Source organism: Glycine max, chromosome 6 (genome assembly GCF_000004515.6).
Source record: "Glycine max cultivar Williams 82 chromosome 6, Glycine_max_v4.0, whole genome shotgun sequence".
In the NCBI taxonomy this organism is placed as follows: Eukaryota; Viridiplantae; Streptophyta; class Magnoliopsida; order Fabales; family Fabaceae; genus Glycine; species Glycine max.
In genome coordinates this window covers 10,585,744-10,601,127 of record NC_038242.2, presented here as the reverse complement: position 1 = coordinate 10,601,127, position 15,384 = coordinate 10,585,744, and the positions used below count along the sequence as shown (strand labels likewise).

Below are 15,384 nucleotides of genomic sequence, written 5' to 3'. Positions count from 1 at the left end.
GATACTGAGTGGCAGCATTTACCCATGTGTAATCTCTTGTCATGCCTCTTATCATCAACCCCTCCCAAGAAGGCTTGTGTTCATTATATGTTTGAATGGCATATCTTAGAGCCTGTCAAAATTAATAAAAAAAAGTTAACATCACGATGACAAAAGAGTTGAAACATTGTAGTCGGAACATCATGAAAATGAGAAAGTTAGCCAATAGTTCCACATTCCAACATGTTAGTCCACCATAGACTGTATGAAATGAGATTGAAACAGATTCATTGATGTTTTACTGTTTTAGTAACTTGATGTGGCTGTTTTTAACATCTAGAGGCCAACTCAAGATTTAAAAAGCCAACCCAATGATAGCAATGCCAATTAGAGATTAATGATCCCTACCAAGAACCATTTCATCAGCCATATTAAACTAGACCAAGCATGCCATGATTGTCAGTAGACCAAAGGGTAGCACCCCCAATGAGTTCAGACAAGAATATATAGGTTTTGATAGAAATTATGATTACCCATATTATACAGCTTGCTTTCCGTCTAAAGATGGCCCCCTTCCCCCATAGACAAAAGGAAAAGGAAGACAATGAGAGCTCTCACAACTACAAACTTATATTACAACTGTTAGAAAAGTAATTTAATTATAGTATTTATGTAAATAGGACAGATTATATGTTATGTATATATGTTAATTCGAGTAACTGTATGTTCTTGTAATTATGTGCAATTACCCTTGTATTTATGACTCCTATAATATAAATATATGCTTTACTGTCTAATTCAAACATAATTCATCTCATGTCTTTCTTTCTCTCTCTTCTTAACATAACCTTTTGATAATCGACAAGGCAAAAGAAAACCCCATATGAATTTGCAAAAGACAAATAACATAGAATCATCTAGATTAAAATATTAAGATGCTGTCGAAGTATGAAAAACAATGAATTTGCCTGGACAAGAAATCAAGCTTACCGCTAACATGCTATCCTTTGTCAGTGGAGAAAATGTCCACCTGTCAGTGAAGTTCAAAATAATGTCAAACAATATATAATGAGCATATTCATCTTGTATTATGGGGTTGTAAAGTTATCTCTGACCGTGTCAGAAAAAAAACATAGCAGGAAGCAATTCAATAGATTTAGAAAGCTAATTAGTTTATACTTCACTTAAATATGTCAGAAAGAGAAAAAAAAAACATAGAAGGACTAAAAAGTACATTTTTCGGAATTGAGGGCCTAAAATAATACATTTAAATTTAAGGGACAAAAAACAACAGTGACTTAAAATTTGAGGGACAGAGACATATTTAAGCCTTCAGAAAACTAAGTTTGAATAGATGGCCCTGCTTTTTGTTAACGATATTATTTTTTTCCTACAACAATTCCAGTTGACAGTTGTGACCACCTAATCTGTTCTTTTAAAGTATATTTATAATTGGCAAAGTTACATGCCATCACATTTTATCCAGGCATGTACAGGCTTATGGGAGTTTTTCTGATCACTATATTAAGCTTACTTTCTTTTACAAATTTAAATTATTTCTATTCACTATATTATACTTAGTAATCAGCAATAGGAAATCTCTAACTGCCGTGATTCACAGCAAGAAATTAAAATAAGAGGCATGCTTATTACATAGGTTCCATTTTTTTTATTATGCTATAACTATGTTAATTTCACTTGGACCAAAGTGCTGTAAAGTTTATTAAGAAAATATGGCAATTGGATAATTGAAGAATAATAAATCAAAGCTCATGGACAACATACCCAGTGCTTTCAGCTTTGCTTTCTTCAGTATAGGGATTATAATTATGAACAGTATCCTGTACAAAGAGAAAGGCATATCAAGGCAAAGAAATCATGTTGAACTAGTCAATTGTTTATATTTTATTGACTTACTCTTAGCCCCCCAGTTTCATGAACTACAGGTATAGTTCCATATCTCATTGCATACAACTGATTCAGTCCGCAGGGCTCAAATGCAGATGGCATTAACAGTATATCACAGCTGACCATACCAGGAATACAGTAAGAAGCATAATTGATGTAGATATAGTAAGGAAATTTTGAATGAACTGCAAGTGTCCTATTCATAAATTTTGGATTACCCTGCAGTTATTTTATGAGATATTGGAACATTGAATCCCACCCAACCCCGAAATTTATCTTTATAAGCTGATTCTGTTGCTCTCATCCAGTCTTCATAAATAGGGTTTCCTGAACCTAGCATAACCTGGAAAAAAATAAGGAAAATAACTAGCCATGGAGGAGGGTCACAAATATACAACACACTCCTCAGAACTCAGAAGTTATACTTACATCCATCAATTACAATTTAAGAGGCTTCAATTACTCTCATGCAATTATTCATACAAGGAGGTTACATCTGAAGAATGATCAATCACATGATTTTTTTATGGCAAGTATCAAGTTGTTTAAAATTTATTTAGCAGGTATATTCTGCAACGTCTCAAGATATATTTTATACCCTACCAGTAAACACAGCCTACATTTTGATACCACCATGTCCAGGGATTTAATTAGTTTTTTTTTTTTGGATAGGCCAGGGATTTAATTTGTGATTGAAACATCATCTGTTTATAGAACACATATACAAAATCACTTACAAACTGAACATCAGCTTCCATGAGCTCTGGCATTGCCAACCGAATCAGGTCAATACCTTTCTGGTAGTCCAGTCTTCCAATGAATCCAATCTACAAGTTTCGGCCAAAGTCAATAACAGAAAGAGTGAGCAGAATTTTGCATTGCAGATAACAAACTTACCATTGGACAATCAGGCCTCACTGGAAGACCCAATTCCTTCTGCAACGAAATCTTGCATTCGGCCTGTACATTACATATGATTACAATAAGACAATTTCAGCTTATGAGATACAAAGGAAGGTTGATAAAGGGAAAAAGTGTAAAGCAACCTTCCCCGAAAGGTCATCAGCAGAATAGTTGGAAGCAATATGTTTATCACATGACGGGTCCCATTCAGTGACATCAATTCCATTTGTGATCCCTAGTCAATAATAAAATTGTTACAAGTTTGAGCATCAAGGCACATCATTCAGTAAAGAATTAGTTTTTTGTTTTGCGTTCAAATTCACATTCGTTGACTCACAAGTCACAACTACTTGTACAACTGATAGCATAAGGCAGCATCATGAGGAAAAAAATAATGACGAGAAGCATCGAAAGTTTTAGTGCTTGAAAACTAACAATTTCTTTTCTACTGAAGTAGTGAATTTGTGAAATCGAATTGGGATGTTATTCTAACAATTAAAGGGACTTTCAACAATTTTCTATTCAAAATACAGACCAGTATCAATACAACAGATTCTATGACACCAGTCAAGAATTCCAAGCAAATACATTACCTAATTGACTAGCCAAAGCAGCGTTAGCATTTTATCCAAATGCATTACCTAATTGACTAGCAAGAAGTTATCTGAACAATACTGGTTGATGGCAAAACAAAACGGAAAATGAATTGAAGCCTCCTTAACTCTAGCCCATTTCCCCTTTCTGCCCCTCATTTTGTCTATTTTATGTTAATGATTTGCCACCAATGCCACACTTACCCTGTGTTTCGATGAGATGAAAAATAATGAGGATAGAAAATTTTAAAATTACTTCTTGAATTTTCTTTCCTCTAAACTTTTCTTTCTGCTTTTTCTTCAATCAAGCAATAGAATTTTTCAAATTTCAAAAGTTTTAATTCGTCTCTATTTTCTCATTCCTTCCAAGCAATAAACATGGTATTATACTTGAATGATCCTAACACCAATGATTAAATCATCAAATTAATTTCGGGGTGTAGAAACTAAGGTCTGTTAAAATTAGTCACTCTAAAATAACAATTAATAAAAAGTTAGCTGCGGTGTTGCAGAAAATTGAAAGTTGGACAGGGTTCTATGCATTTTTTTATGGGGGAAAAATCTTGCAATTAGATATACAGATATGAAGTCTTCTAATCAATTCATTAGAAGACTTCTAGCCTCATTATTGTATCAAATTTGTGATACTAGTTATTTGCCATCAAATCCAGTAAACATGAAATATTGCTTTCAAATAGGATTTGATTCACAACAGAGTAAAAGAAATACTTAAGATATGGCACTGACTGTTAAATTGAGAAGATCACAAGGTACTTGTGTAACAAGAATAGAAAAATTTGTTAATCCCCCTGTTGATTATTTTTAGTAAGTTTACATTGAAATAAAGCTACTTTTATGGGTGTCAATGTCCAACAACAACATCAAGCTTAAATGTAAAACATATAATCTGAAACTTTATTGGAGATACGCATTTGCACCGAAGATAATTATTTCACCCAGGCTTGAATATTGCTAGAAGATTTACAGTTGCTTTAGGAGTATAAACCACATGTTATCAACACCAAAATATCAGTCATAAATAAATCTTTGATAGGATGAGCTTCAAACTGTATGCTTTAAGAAGAAGAAATATATAAAAAAATTAAAAACATACCACTGAGAATACTTTTTCGACTGCTTAATAAATCATGTAGACCACATCCACCTTCACTAGTCGTTATCTCCCAGGAATAGCCCTGAAAAAGAGAGGCAGATCTTTATGCATTGCATATCATTACATAGTAAATACAAGTCACTAGTCTTCTACAAAAATTTTAATTTATTATGATATCATACTATCATAGTGATGAAAAGTTTTATGTTCTGAGTGATTAACAACATTTTAAAATTAGTGTCTAATATGAGGAACAGAAAGGATACCGAGAAACAAAGAAATACCCAATATTTGACACAATAAAACAGAAGGAAGTAGAATATTTAGTTTGCAGTATTATGACCTTGCTTACTGTAACAATCCGGTCAGATGTAACAACAGCACCTTTTAGAAAGTTGACAGCTTCTCCCGTGTCAAGAGCATGTGTCCTTGCCCACGTAGGGAACACCCATCCCAGTGCTCCATACCATTCTGGAGGTAGCCCCAAATTGCTATATGTAATTGCAGGTTCCACTCCCTAACATATAATTTAATCAGCTTCTTTGCTGATATAAAAAGACTCAACAACATAAAGATGTGAGGTACACCATCTAAGAATTTACAACAACTAATTCTGTAGGTTATTGCTCACACAGTCTCATCCAGAGTCCTTAATTATGTTATAAACTTCTTGAATTAATATCAATAGACATTATATTTAACAAAGCATTATGGACCATAGCTGTAGCATTACAGATCAAAGACTACATCATTTTCCAAGAGTGTTCACTAACACAGATTAGAATCTTTGATATGCATGCACAGCCACAATCATGTTCAAATCGTTCATTTCAATGTGACAACCACCAACACAACAGTATATTACATATTAATGAAGTCTAAAATAAATCACACCAAATGGGATTGTGCTTGGCTGTTGGTATAAACTTAAAGATAAAAGTAATAATTTTCACTTTTTAACAATGTACTTGTTATTATAGGCCTTTCAGGATCTATCTGTCTAATTTCTAGAACGTGACTTAAGAATCACTGATAAGAGGCAGCCAAGCTGAAGGCATCTGGATGGAAAGTATAAAATAGAACTCATAGAGACACTTGTTAAGTACTTTTGTTGTTGATGTTTGAAATCTCATTTTAAGAAACAGATTAAAGCATGATGTTTTGCGCTGCTCTTAGTAACATCAACAAAATAAAATAAAATGAAAATGAATTAACTTACCTGGTGTGCTATATTATGTATCACCAAAATACTACGTGCATCCTTATATACCCCATGTGGACGATACTTCGCTGCCAAAAGTCTGCACCACAATCAAATTACTAGTTCTCATCCTCAGTGAAACAATAATATCAACTCAGACAAGAACCTCAAAATGAAACTTAAAAATGTGAAAATCCACATGACATAATGATGCCTAATAATAACTAAATGGGTAAATTACACTGATCTCCCTTGGGATATGCTTAGACTACATTGCCCACACCCCAAATTTTAAATTTTTTACTTTTTTCCCCTAAGAGACAAAATAAGCTACACTTTAGTTCATTTTAATGTAAACAAACTTCTTATTTTCTAGGGACATTTTCTTTTCTATGCAACTTTCAGTGGCACAAACAGCTAATTACAAACGATTTTAGGTTTTTATAAGATGAAATGAAGTTTTAAACATCCCTACCATCGATTTTTGATGATGTTGAGAATCTCAAAGAGGGAAAAATTGTCCTTGAGAAGTTTGTTTACATTACAATTGAATGGATTAAAGTATGACAAGTCTTAATCTCTCAGGGGAAGGTAGAGCAATAGAAGCATCTATATGAGAGGAGAGCATAATTCTCTCTAATTATATAGTTGCCAAAAAAAAATTACAGGACTCTTGGGGAGCCATTTGAAGAAAGATAGTCTTTACTAAAGCAAATGTATTTGCTCCTTTATTTTGATAAAGAACCGGGGGAAAAACACATTGTATTTCTTCATTTGCAAAAAAAGGGTGGATAAAGGTAGGTATGCATACATTGGAACTAGGCTGGCATGCCAATCATTAGCAAGGAATAAACATTTTTCTCCATAAGTAAACCCTCCCAATGGAAGCACCAATGGGGCTTCACATGCTGCATGGCAAAGTAAAGTGAACCGAAACTGTAAAACCAAATGAGAAAGAAAGTTTATCATTATTCATGAATGTATAACACTGATCTAGCATCAAAGCTAGAATTAACAAGAATATACCTGATTATCCCCAAAAGTCCCAAACGTGTCTCCATACGGATTCCCTGGTCTATGGAATGAGGGATGGTCCACAAATACCTAAAACAACAAGGCAGCACCAAGCATCATCCACGAAGAAACAAAGTATATCTTATGATGTAAGAAACCAAATGGTTTTGAACAACTCTAGAGTAACAAAAGCCTAAAACCAAAAAAAATCTAAAGTTCATACCCAATCAACTCCTTCCCTATACTCATGGTAAAAGCCAATTTCTTGAGCACCTCCAAAGCAAAACACTTTGGTGGATTGATCAAGATCAACTGCCCCGGCAAACTTGAGATCCTCAGGGGTACCATGAATGTATCTCGGCGTGACAACCATGACACGGTGTCCACGGCCCGCGAGTGCTATCGGTAAAGAGCCACAAACATCAGCAAGGCCACCGGTCTTCGAATATGGTGCCGCTTCAGAAGTCACGAAAACAATGTTATGGGACACTCTAGTCTTTGCTCCCTCTTCTTCTGTATCTTCAATCTCAGGTTTTTCAACCTCATCGCTACTAGAATCTTCCTCAGTTATTGTGTGTGACACACTCATCAACTCTTCGAGACCTGTGACGACACTTTGATCAACTCTTCAAGACCAAAAAATATATAACATCCTCTAAAACATGATGGATGCAACACTATTCTCTAATTGTAATCATAACATAAAAATAGTACACCATATTTTCAATTCAATGAAAATGGAGGAATTAGAATAACTGAATAAGCCTAGTGAGATTTTCAAATGCATGCCAGTCAGTGAAATGAAAAATGAATTAAGAAAGGTATGAAACCAGAGTCAGGAAGCAAGCGAAAGCCAACGAGATAGCCAAAATCGTCGGTTTCTCTGGCAATGAGGAGAGCTCTATCGTCTTTGTGGTGAGAGGTTTGGTCTTCGAAAGAGAAGGGACCGCCTTGTGAAGTAGCGCCGCCACCGCCGCCTTGAAGGTTAGCGGAAAATGATCGCAAGTTGGCATTTCTAGTTTTTCTATTGAGAAGAGAAGGGAAACGAGGTTGCCTTATTGATTGTAGTGGTGGTGATGCGCGTGGATGAAGAAGAAGAAGAGGAACAAGTTCCAGAGACTCCATGAGGAGGGAAGGAATCGTGAACCAAAAAAGGAAAGAGGAGAACAAAAAGAAGCACCAAACACTGCACACTTCACGAGTTCACATGACATGTATTGTAAGGTGTAAGTTAGATTTGGAAAGAGAAAAACGTACGAATACCATGCGTTAGATCCTGAATAAGCGCCAAAACCCATATAACCAAGATTAACGATATTTTTTGTGTGAAGGAAAACGATTAGAGATATTTTTTATTTTTGGACATATCGCAATGTAACGTTATTCCATTAGGATTTTAAATGATTATTTTGGTATAAAAAATCTCATAGATTTTAAAGACTGTGTGAGAATATTATGATTTATTAAATTTTTTTTATAATTTTTTTATAATAATTTGAATTTTAATGAATTTATATCATAAATATTTAAAAAATTTAAAAATATTTTATGAACTTATAAGATTTAAAAAGACTCTATGAATTTTTAAAAACACATTTAAAATTATAAAAGTTGGTGAAAAAATAAGAAAAGAATATGAGATTTAGATAAAAAAAAATTAATATAATTTTTTTAATCTTTTAATAGCTAAACTATTTCTAGCTTTAGGTTTTCCTATACCAATACTCCTTACAATAGCATATTCTCATTCTTACTTTTGGATTTAAACAACATATTTAAAATTATACGCAAATTTTTTGATTTTTTTTAATTACTATAATACAAATTCAATTACATGTTTAAATGAAATGCAATAAGAAACTTATACTAAAAGGGAGTGATGATGGTGAAAAATTTGTAAAAGGATTACTGAGTTATGGGTAAGATAAAATTAAGGGTGACAATCATGAAAACATTGCGTCGAGTGGGTAATGAACATAGTTAATATAAAAAAAACATAATTAACATTGACACATAAGACAAATATTAATTTAATTTAGAAAACAAACAAAAAAGAGAAGAGAAAGGAGTATATTTCATATTTTTTTTGTTCCAAAATAATATCCATTGAAATTTATATATTTTTTAATACCAAAAGACTTTAAGTTATAAAAAAATCCTAATTGAAATCATCAAATTTTGTTATACTGCTTGAAAAATCTTAAAAGTCTTTATTGAATACCACGAGTTTATTTATATCATTTAAAAATCTTGATTAAATATCACAACACTTTTCATAAAATAAAATCCTTTGAAATCATAATCCAATTTACCTTCTTATATTTTATTGATTTCAATCTGAATAGTTCTTTTGTAGCTTGTTCTTTAAGACATTTTTTTTTTGCAATAAGGTATTCATGTAGTTGTAAGTTATGAAACTAATCATCAAAACTTAGAGATTACTAAATAAATTTTGTCTCTTCCAATAAAATCCTCTTCATGAACAAAAAATTGAACCCTTTATAATTATCAATATATTTAAAAAATCCAATTATCTATTAATTGCGTTGTAATTTGTATTTCTTGTTCAATCGTATTTAATACAAAATCTTATTTCTAATATTGTAATGATATTATTGATTTTTTTTTAATTTACAGCCTGCTTAAACAGAAGAAGGAATTATGTTTGGGACACTAAGAGTGAAGATAATAATTACACAAGATATGAAAAATCACATTCAAGCTTAAGCACGCTATTAAATTTGTATATTTTATTTTTATGACAAATAAAAATTGTGCATTTTTCAATGAAAAGAAACACTCAAACAAATATTAATTTTCTTTAGAAAAAAAACAAAAAACCAAACATTTTCTTACATGCGAAACAGAACATAAAATGGGGTTCCTAGACATTACGATCTCACTTTTTTTGGTGTGTTTAAGGAGGAAAGGGGTATACAATCTCAGATATTGTTGTTCATGACTCGACAGTTGACACCACGACATATTATATTAAGAACCATTGCATGTCAACGACCGAAGTTCAGACCATACAAACGCATGCTATTATTATGATTATGATATATAGAAAAATAAATTAATTAATGAAGTCAAAGGCCAACCATAAATTAATCAAGTCAAGGCCAGCCATTGGTGGCTCCAAGGGGAAGGGCCCAATCCTCAATGTGAACATTATCTGGGCTGCCACCTGAAATCCGTCTAGATTGGAGACGAATCTCATTAATTTTTGGGTTTGGGCTTCTCGGGGAGACATGGGCTGAAGTGGGCCCACCGGAGCTAGATGAGTCACAGCCTAGCCCAATAGCAGAACTTCTCCTGGTGGATGAGTTCCAGTGAGGCCCAGGTGAACCACGTTGCTTAAACGGGCCTTGAGGCCCTTGACTCCTAACCTTGGCCTTTGCAGACAGGGTTGGGGCCATGTAGCTAGGTATACCTGCACTATGCTGGCGCTGGTGGTACCTATTAGAAATTGGGCTTGTGTCATAAGATTCTTGGTTCATGAAGCCCATGTTAGCAGCCATGTCCATTTCAACTGTCTTTTCTTCAGACATGTCATCAGTGGTAGCATTAGCAAGAGTCCTATAAAGGGTCTCACGTGGTCTTAAGTTGGGTGATTGTTGTGATGACATCCAACGTTCCAACCAGTTCCAATCCAATTGTGGTCTTTCACGCTCAGTGTTGTAGCATCCTATATCATCACCATTTGGGTCTATGTGCATGTATTGCTTCAGCTGCCGCTGCACACAAAATGATCAACAATTAAAATGTATATAGGACAATGAAATAATATGCAATTATCATTCCAATGCATTTTGCATGTAGAGGAACTATTATCATGCTCTCAACTACTAATTTTTCTCTCATAAGTTATTGAAAAACATAAAAGTAAATGAACATTTTTCTCCTTAATAGTGTGAAATAGTGATAATAATGTACATGATTTAATCTTAAATTTATAAAAAAAAAAATACTATGTGCTTAAATGTACATGATTATTTAATTTTGTCAATAAATTAAAAAGTTCAATAATTAATTTATCATTAAATAATAAGTTAACACCTAACTAAATCAAAACTTTCGTTCTTTGGTAAATTAAATAGTTATGACTTTATCCATTGAAGAAAAAGAAAAATAGTGATTTATCAAAAACTTATGATAATTTTTGGTGCATGTGGGTTTGAATGAAGGTTGGACAAAAAAGAATACCTGGCAGTTGAAAGCGTAAGCAAGAGCTCTCTCCCTTTTCATTACAGCTTCATGTTTCCTGAAATAATGGTTTTCCTTAATGTGCTGGGAAGCATCCATATCTAACATTTTGATGGGGCTCAAAAACTGCTTAGGACATTCATGTTGTTCCTCAACTCTTCTCTGAAGCTTCTCCTCAGTCAACTCCAGTCTGCGAGCTCTTACTCTTGCCTGCACTCGAACCAATGCATGCATGCATCGCATTGTCATCTGAGCTTGCTTTCGCACATTATGTCCCCTCACTAGCGCTTGCAGCCTCACCAATCCCTTCAAAGCACGCAATGCACGTCGAGCCTACACAATTCAACACGTACTCTATACCATATCAAATTTGCCTTACTTCAAGTTAGACACAATCAATCAAAAAGCTTACACAATCATTAAGGGAATAATTCTGTGCTCAACTTATCTTAATATTAGATTTAAATATATTTTTAGTTTATGTAAATTAGTGTTTTTTTTTAATTTTTGGTCATAAGTTTATTTTTTAAAATTTTAGTGTAATGTAAGTTTATGTTTTTTTAATTTTGATCATTATAAGATGTTTTCTTATTTTTACTTCTTCTAAATTTACGTTTTTTCAATTTTAATTTAATCCTTGTAAGTATAAATATAAAAATTATAAATAAAAATATTAGAATCTTAAAAAAAAATTGAAATTAAAACCACAAATTTACAAGGACTATAAATAAAAAAAAATTTACATGACTTATATAAAATTAAAAAAAAATGTTAATTTATGGAACTAAAATTAAAAAAAATAAACTTACAAAAGACAAAAATAAAAAAATATTACCTTACAGAAAAAAAATACATATATTTAACCTTTAATATTATTCTGAACTTTATACAAGTATTATAGCTAGTCATGCAAGAATTTCTAATCTTGCAGATTACCCCCTTTATTATCACAACCTAATTTTGTGTTCTTCTGGTTAGTTTTCTGCTACTCCGTACACAATGAATTAAATTATTTTCCCCATAAGTTTACCATATGTATAATAAATCAATGTGAACTTCAATGTTTAAAGACGAAGGGGTCGCATATAGTACTATATGCAAGTGTCATTCATTCATAATAAAAGTAACTCTAAAACTTTGAGAGTGGGTGGCATATTTATGGTTCATACCAAACCAAATGAACTAAAATATGTTACACCGTTATACTGTGATATTAAACAACTAACAACAACTTCAACCGAAGAAGACAAGAAATAATTACTTCAATCTTGCATGCGACATATAAGATCGGTTTAATGATAAATGGAGAAGAAAAGAGGAGAGAAATCGCAAATTCAAATTTTCTTACTAATAAAAACTAATAATACTAATAACTAACATTTTTGTTGATAAAAAAAAAAAAGACAAACCCCAATATTGTAAGAGAAAGACAAAGGAGGGACATACAAGGTAGCCTCTGTAGTATGATTGAATGAGTATTGCAGCTCTTTCTTCCTTCGGCTGGCGTCCATAACCCGCCAATCTTACAACTCTAGCAGCTGCTTGAGCAGCTGCCACCGCCGCCTCGGCGGCAGCGGCAGTTGCTGCTGCAAAGGCAACGGCATGGTTTCTATCTTCAGTCACTGGTGTTGACGACGTGGCACTTCCTTCATTGATAACATCTGGAGAACTCTCTGCAGGAAAATGCTCCACAGAAACCTCCTCTGGCGCCACATGCTGCTGCCACTGCTCTTCCTTGTTCTCTTTCTGAAAGTGGAAATAGTGAAATACCAACATCCATCAAACTCTAATTAGCACTCATTTGGGAAAATCACAAGGACTAAAAAAACAACATCAACACGGAATGCGTTTTGTTTTAACATGATTGAGATCTTACGTGGGAAGCACATGATGATGGAGATGAATGATGTGATGGGGTGGGTGGTATGATAACTATGTGACACAAATACTAGTAAAATTATTTGATATACATGTTCACATGATAGGGGACCATGTACACATAATTACACACTGTATTGTTGGGTCGATGGTCCTAAGGATCAGGTCGCTCATCCTTTTTATGTGGCAGCACAAAAGACAACAAAAACAACAACTAAGAAGTCCACTTTACTTTTACTATCCTAACGGAGGAGCTATTAGCCTTCAATGTGTATGGTAGAATGAAGTGATAGCATTAATTACGCTGCAGTTATAAGCAATTTCTGTTTTCTTAAGGTTTGTTGGGGATTGAGTAAAAGGTCATGATCATGGCTCGTGACTAGTTCGATAACTTGGAGCTGAATTCGGTATTAATGATCATAATATATACTATTAAGTCGTCGACCTAGTTAGAATATCCTGTCCCTCCAAGGTTAACTATTTTCTTTCTTATACCAGAACTAATCTTAGAAATAATCATGGTGCAGTAAGATAAAACTAACTGTCTATGAAACTCATTCGAGTATTTAACACAATTTATCTAGCAAGTTAAAAGAATCTCGCACTAATTGATGCAGGCTCAATATTCTTCAAGGTTAATCAGTTTAGTTTTGCCCATAAGATGATAAAAAAATTGATTTGAAAAAAAAAACATTTTTAGAAAGTCAATTTCATCGTACAAAAATTTATGCCTTGAATTAGTCTTCAAATAATGCTATGGAGAGTATCACAATTTGTAGTCAGATAACATTATAAAAAATCTTTACAATATTACTCATTCTAATTAAATTATAAAAAATATATGATTTAACAGTGAAACATAATCTTAAAAGGAATAGATTAAAATCTATTTTGGAAATCTTCAAACCATGAAAAAGCGTATTTACTGGACTGGTAAATGACTAAAAAAAAAAGAAAGAAAGAAAGAAAGACAAGTCAAGGCAAGAATTTCATTATGTTTATGGAACTCCAATGAAAATGGAAAATCCTAATTCAGAAAAAAACTAGTTTAGAAGAATCAAAAGAAGAAGAAAAAAGAATGAAATTAAAATTAAAAAAAAATGTAAGATTAGCAAATAATTTTCCAAAAACAGGGGAAGGGATCACCTTCTTCTCCGGCACCGGCGAGTCCTTAGAAGAAGACTTGAAAACTTTCTTCACCGACGAGAACCAGCTCCCTCCTTTCTTCCCCATCGTCGAGGAAAGAATCTGCTTCTTAATCCGCCACCACAATCATATGCATTACAAAATCAGACATGTCAGAACCTCAAAAGGTGAATTGTAACCATCTCAAGTCTCATTCGACCAACCAAAAACATCCTACGACACGCTACGTTACGTGGGAAGCAACGAAGAGAAGAGAAAATGGGGTTATGTTATGAAAAACATGCGTGAGTACCTGGTGCAGAGGCCAATGTTGGTGTTTGGCCTTTACTTGGCATATTTGAGATTCATGAGAAAGAGGTGTTTGGTCCGAGAAAGTGTGAATTCAGATGAAGAAAGACAGAAACTCAGAAAGAGAGGATGGTGTGAGGACTGGACAGAGCCTCTCAGAGTGTGTACATGAGATTGAGAGAGACAGATTGGTAGTAACCGTAATCGCTTTGTGTGGGAGAAAGAGAATCTAAATAGGAGGAGGAAATAAAATGGGATCCAAGTTCCACAGTTTACATTGTCAAATGTGAAGGTTAATTTATTGCATGTAAATTTTTCCTGATGATTAGAAATTATTTTACATGTAATTTTTAAATAATTATTATAATGTAAAACTTTTATAATGTAAATGGAGTATGTAGGGTTTTTTTTAAGTCAAGAGTAAAATTTTTTGGGGTGTGAAAATAGATGTAAAAGTTTTAATCAAAGTTATAAATTCAACTTTAATTTCTCGAGTTATGAAACTGAGTTATCATCTAATCATTAGTCAGTGCGTAAATAATTAAACTAATTAATCACATGAGCGAAAAGGCTATTTTTACACAAGAAAATAAGAGAAACAAATACAAATGATTAAACTTTATATGAATTATTAAGATTAAAATATAAAATTTGGTTTTTTAAGTAAATATATAATCTTAGAATAAAATTTAAACATAATTATATTTATGAACAATTATAAGTAAATATTTTTTTCCACTATACGATAAATATAAATATAATCATGTACCAGATAAGTATAATAATAAAAATATTATGATCCAATATATAATTGTAGCATATAGTGGTTAAAGTTATAAGAATAAATTAGCATATCTCGTATTCGACTTTCACACTGAAGTAACATGGTTTAACCCGGTAAAGAAAACTAATTGAAATCCTGTGACATCGATTTACTTATTTAATTAGCTGATCTAATACGCTACTCTAACTAATTTATGAGTCTATTTAAATTTTGTCTGGATTAGGTTCCAACTTATGAAAACTTCTAAATTAAAATAAGTACTTTTTTTACAACTTAATAAGTGTTGCTCACATTATAATACATGATTACATGTTGAGTTAGTGAAAGCGAATTTATGTTCAATTCCCATATAATATTTTTTTGAGAAGGT

The 15,384-nt window shown here is 32.8% G+C and overlaps 2 protein-coding genes across 4 annotated transcripts in view; both read right to left on the bottom strand.

The window, feature by feature from the left end:
- The window catches only part of LOC100814548 (soluble starch synthase 1, chloroplastic/amyloplastic), an 8,861-nt gene extending 878 nt beyond the window's left edge, over nucleotides 1-7,983 (bottom strand). Inside the window, exons 1-15 of the mRNA XM_003527938.4 lie at nucleotides 7,543-7,983; nucleotides 6,936-7,315; nucleotides 6,725-6,802; nucleotides 6,510-6,634; nucleotides 5,717-5,798; nucleotides 4,841-5,014; nucleotides 4,498-4,579; nucleotides 2,934-3,025; nucleotides 2,785-2,847; nucleotides 2,625-2,714; nucleotides 2,106-2,230; nucleotides 1,897-2,005; nucleotides 1,765-1,820; nucleotides 970-1,009; nucleotides 6-112 (exon numbers count right to left, since the gene is read on the bottom strand). Coding sequence (XP_003527986.1) covers nucleotides 6-112; nucleotides 970-1,009; nucleotides 1,765-1,820; nucleotides 1,897-2,005; nucleotides 2,106-2,230; nucleotides 2,625-2,714; nucleotides 2,785-2,847; nucleotides 2,934-3,025; nucleotides 4,498-4,579; nucleotides 4,841-5,014; nucleotides 5,717-5,798; nucleotides 6,510-6,634; nucleotides 6,725-6,802; nucleotides 6,936-7,315; nucleotides 7,543-7,837 — 1,898 coding nt within the window. The 5' untranslated portion in view covers nucleotides 7,838-7,983. The remainder of the gene's footprint in view (nucleotides 1-5; nucleotides 113-969; nucleotides 1,010-1,764; nucleotides 1,821-1,896; nucleotides 2,006-2,105; nucleotides 2,231-2,624; nucleotides 2,715-2,784; nucleotides 2,848-2,933; nucleotides 3,026-4,497; nucleotides 4,580-4,840; nucleotides 5,015-5,716; nucleotides 5,799-6,509; nucleotides 6,635-6,724; nucleotides 6,803-6,935; nucleotides 7,316-7,542) is intronic.
- A 1,516-nt stretch (nucleotides 7,984-9,499) lies between these two features.
- Nucleotides 9,500-14,494, bottom strand: IQD19 (protein IQ-DOMAIN 19). 3 transcript variants are annotated; one of them, XM_006581581.3, is made up of 5 exons: nucleotides 14,235-14,494; nucleotides 13,943-14,050; nucleotides 12,365-12,664; nucleotides 10,919-11,251; nucleotides 9,500-10,449 (listed from the first exon to the last, which is right to left on the bottom strand). In XM_006581581.3, the coding sequence occupies exons 2-5, from the start codon at nucleotides 14,027-14,029 to the stop codon at nucleotides 9,829-9,831; spliced, it is 1,341 nt and encodes a 446-aa protein (XP_006581644.1). In that variant the 5' UTR covers nucleotides 14,030-14,050; nucleotides 14,235-14,494; the 3' UTR covers nucleotides 9,500-9,828. The 3 variants fall into 3 exon arrangements, with proteins under 3 accessions (XP_006581644.1, XP_006581645.1, XP_006581646.1); XM_006581582.4 differs by having other exon boundaries at nucleotides 13,943-14,044; XM_006581583.4 differs by having other exon boundaries at nucleotides 13,943-14,047; nucleotides 14,235-14,487.
- Between the last annotated feature and the right edge of the window lie 890 nt (nucleotides 14,495-15,384).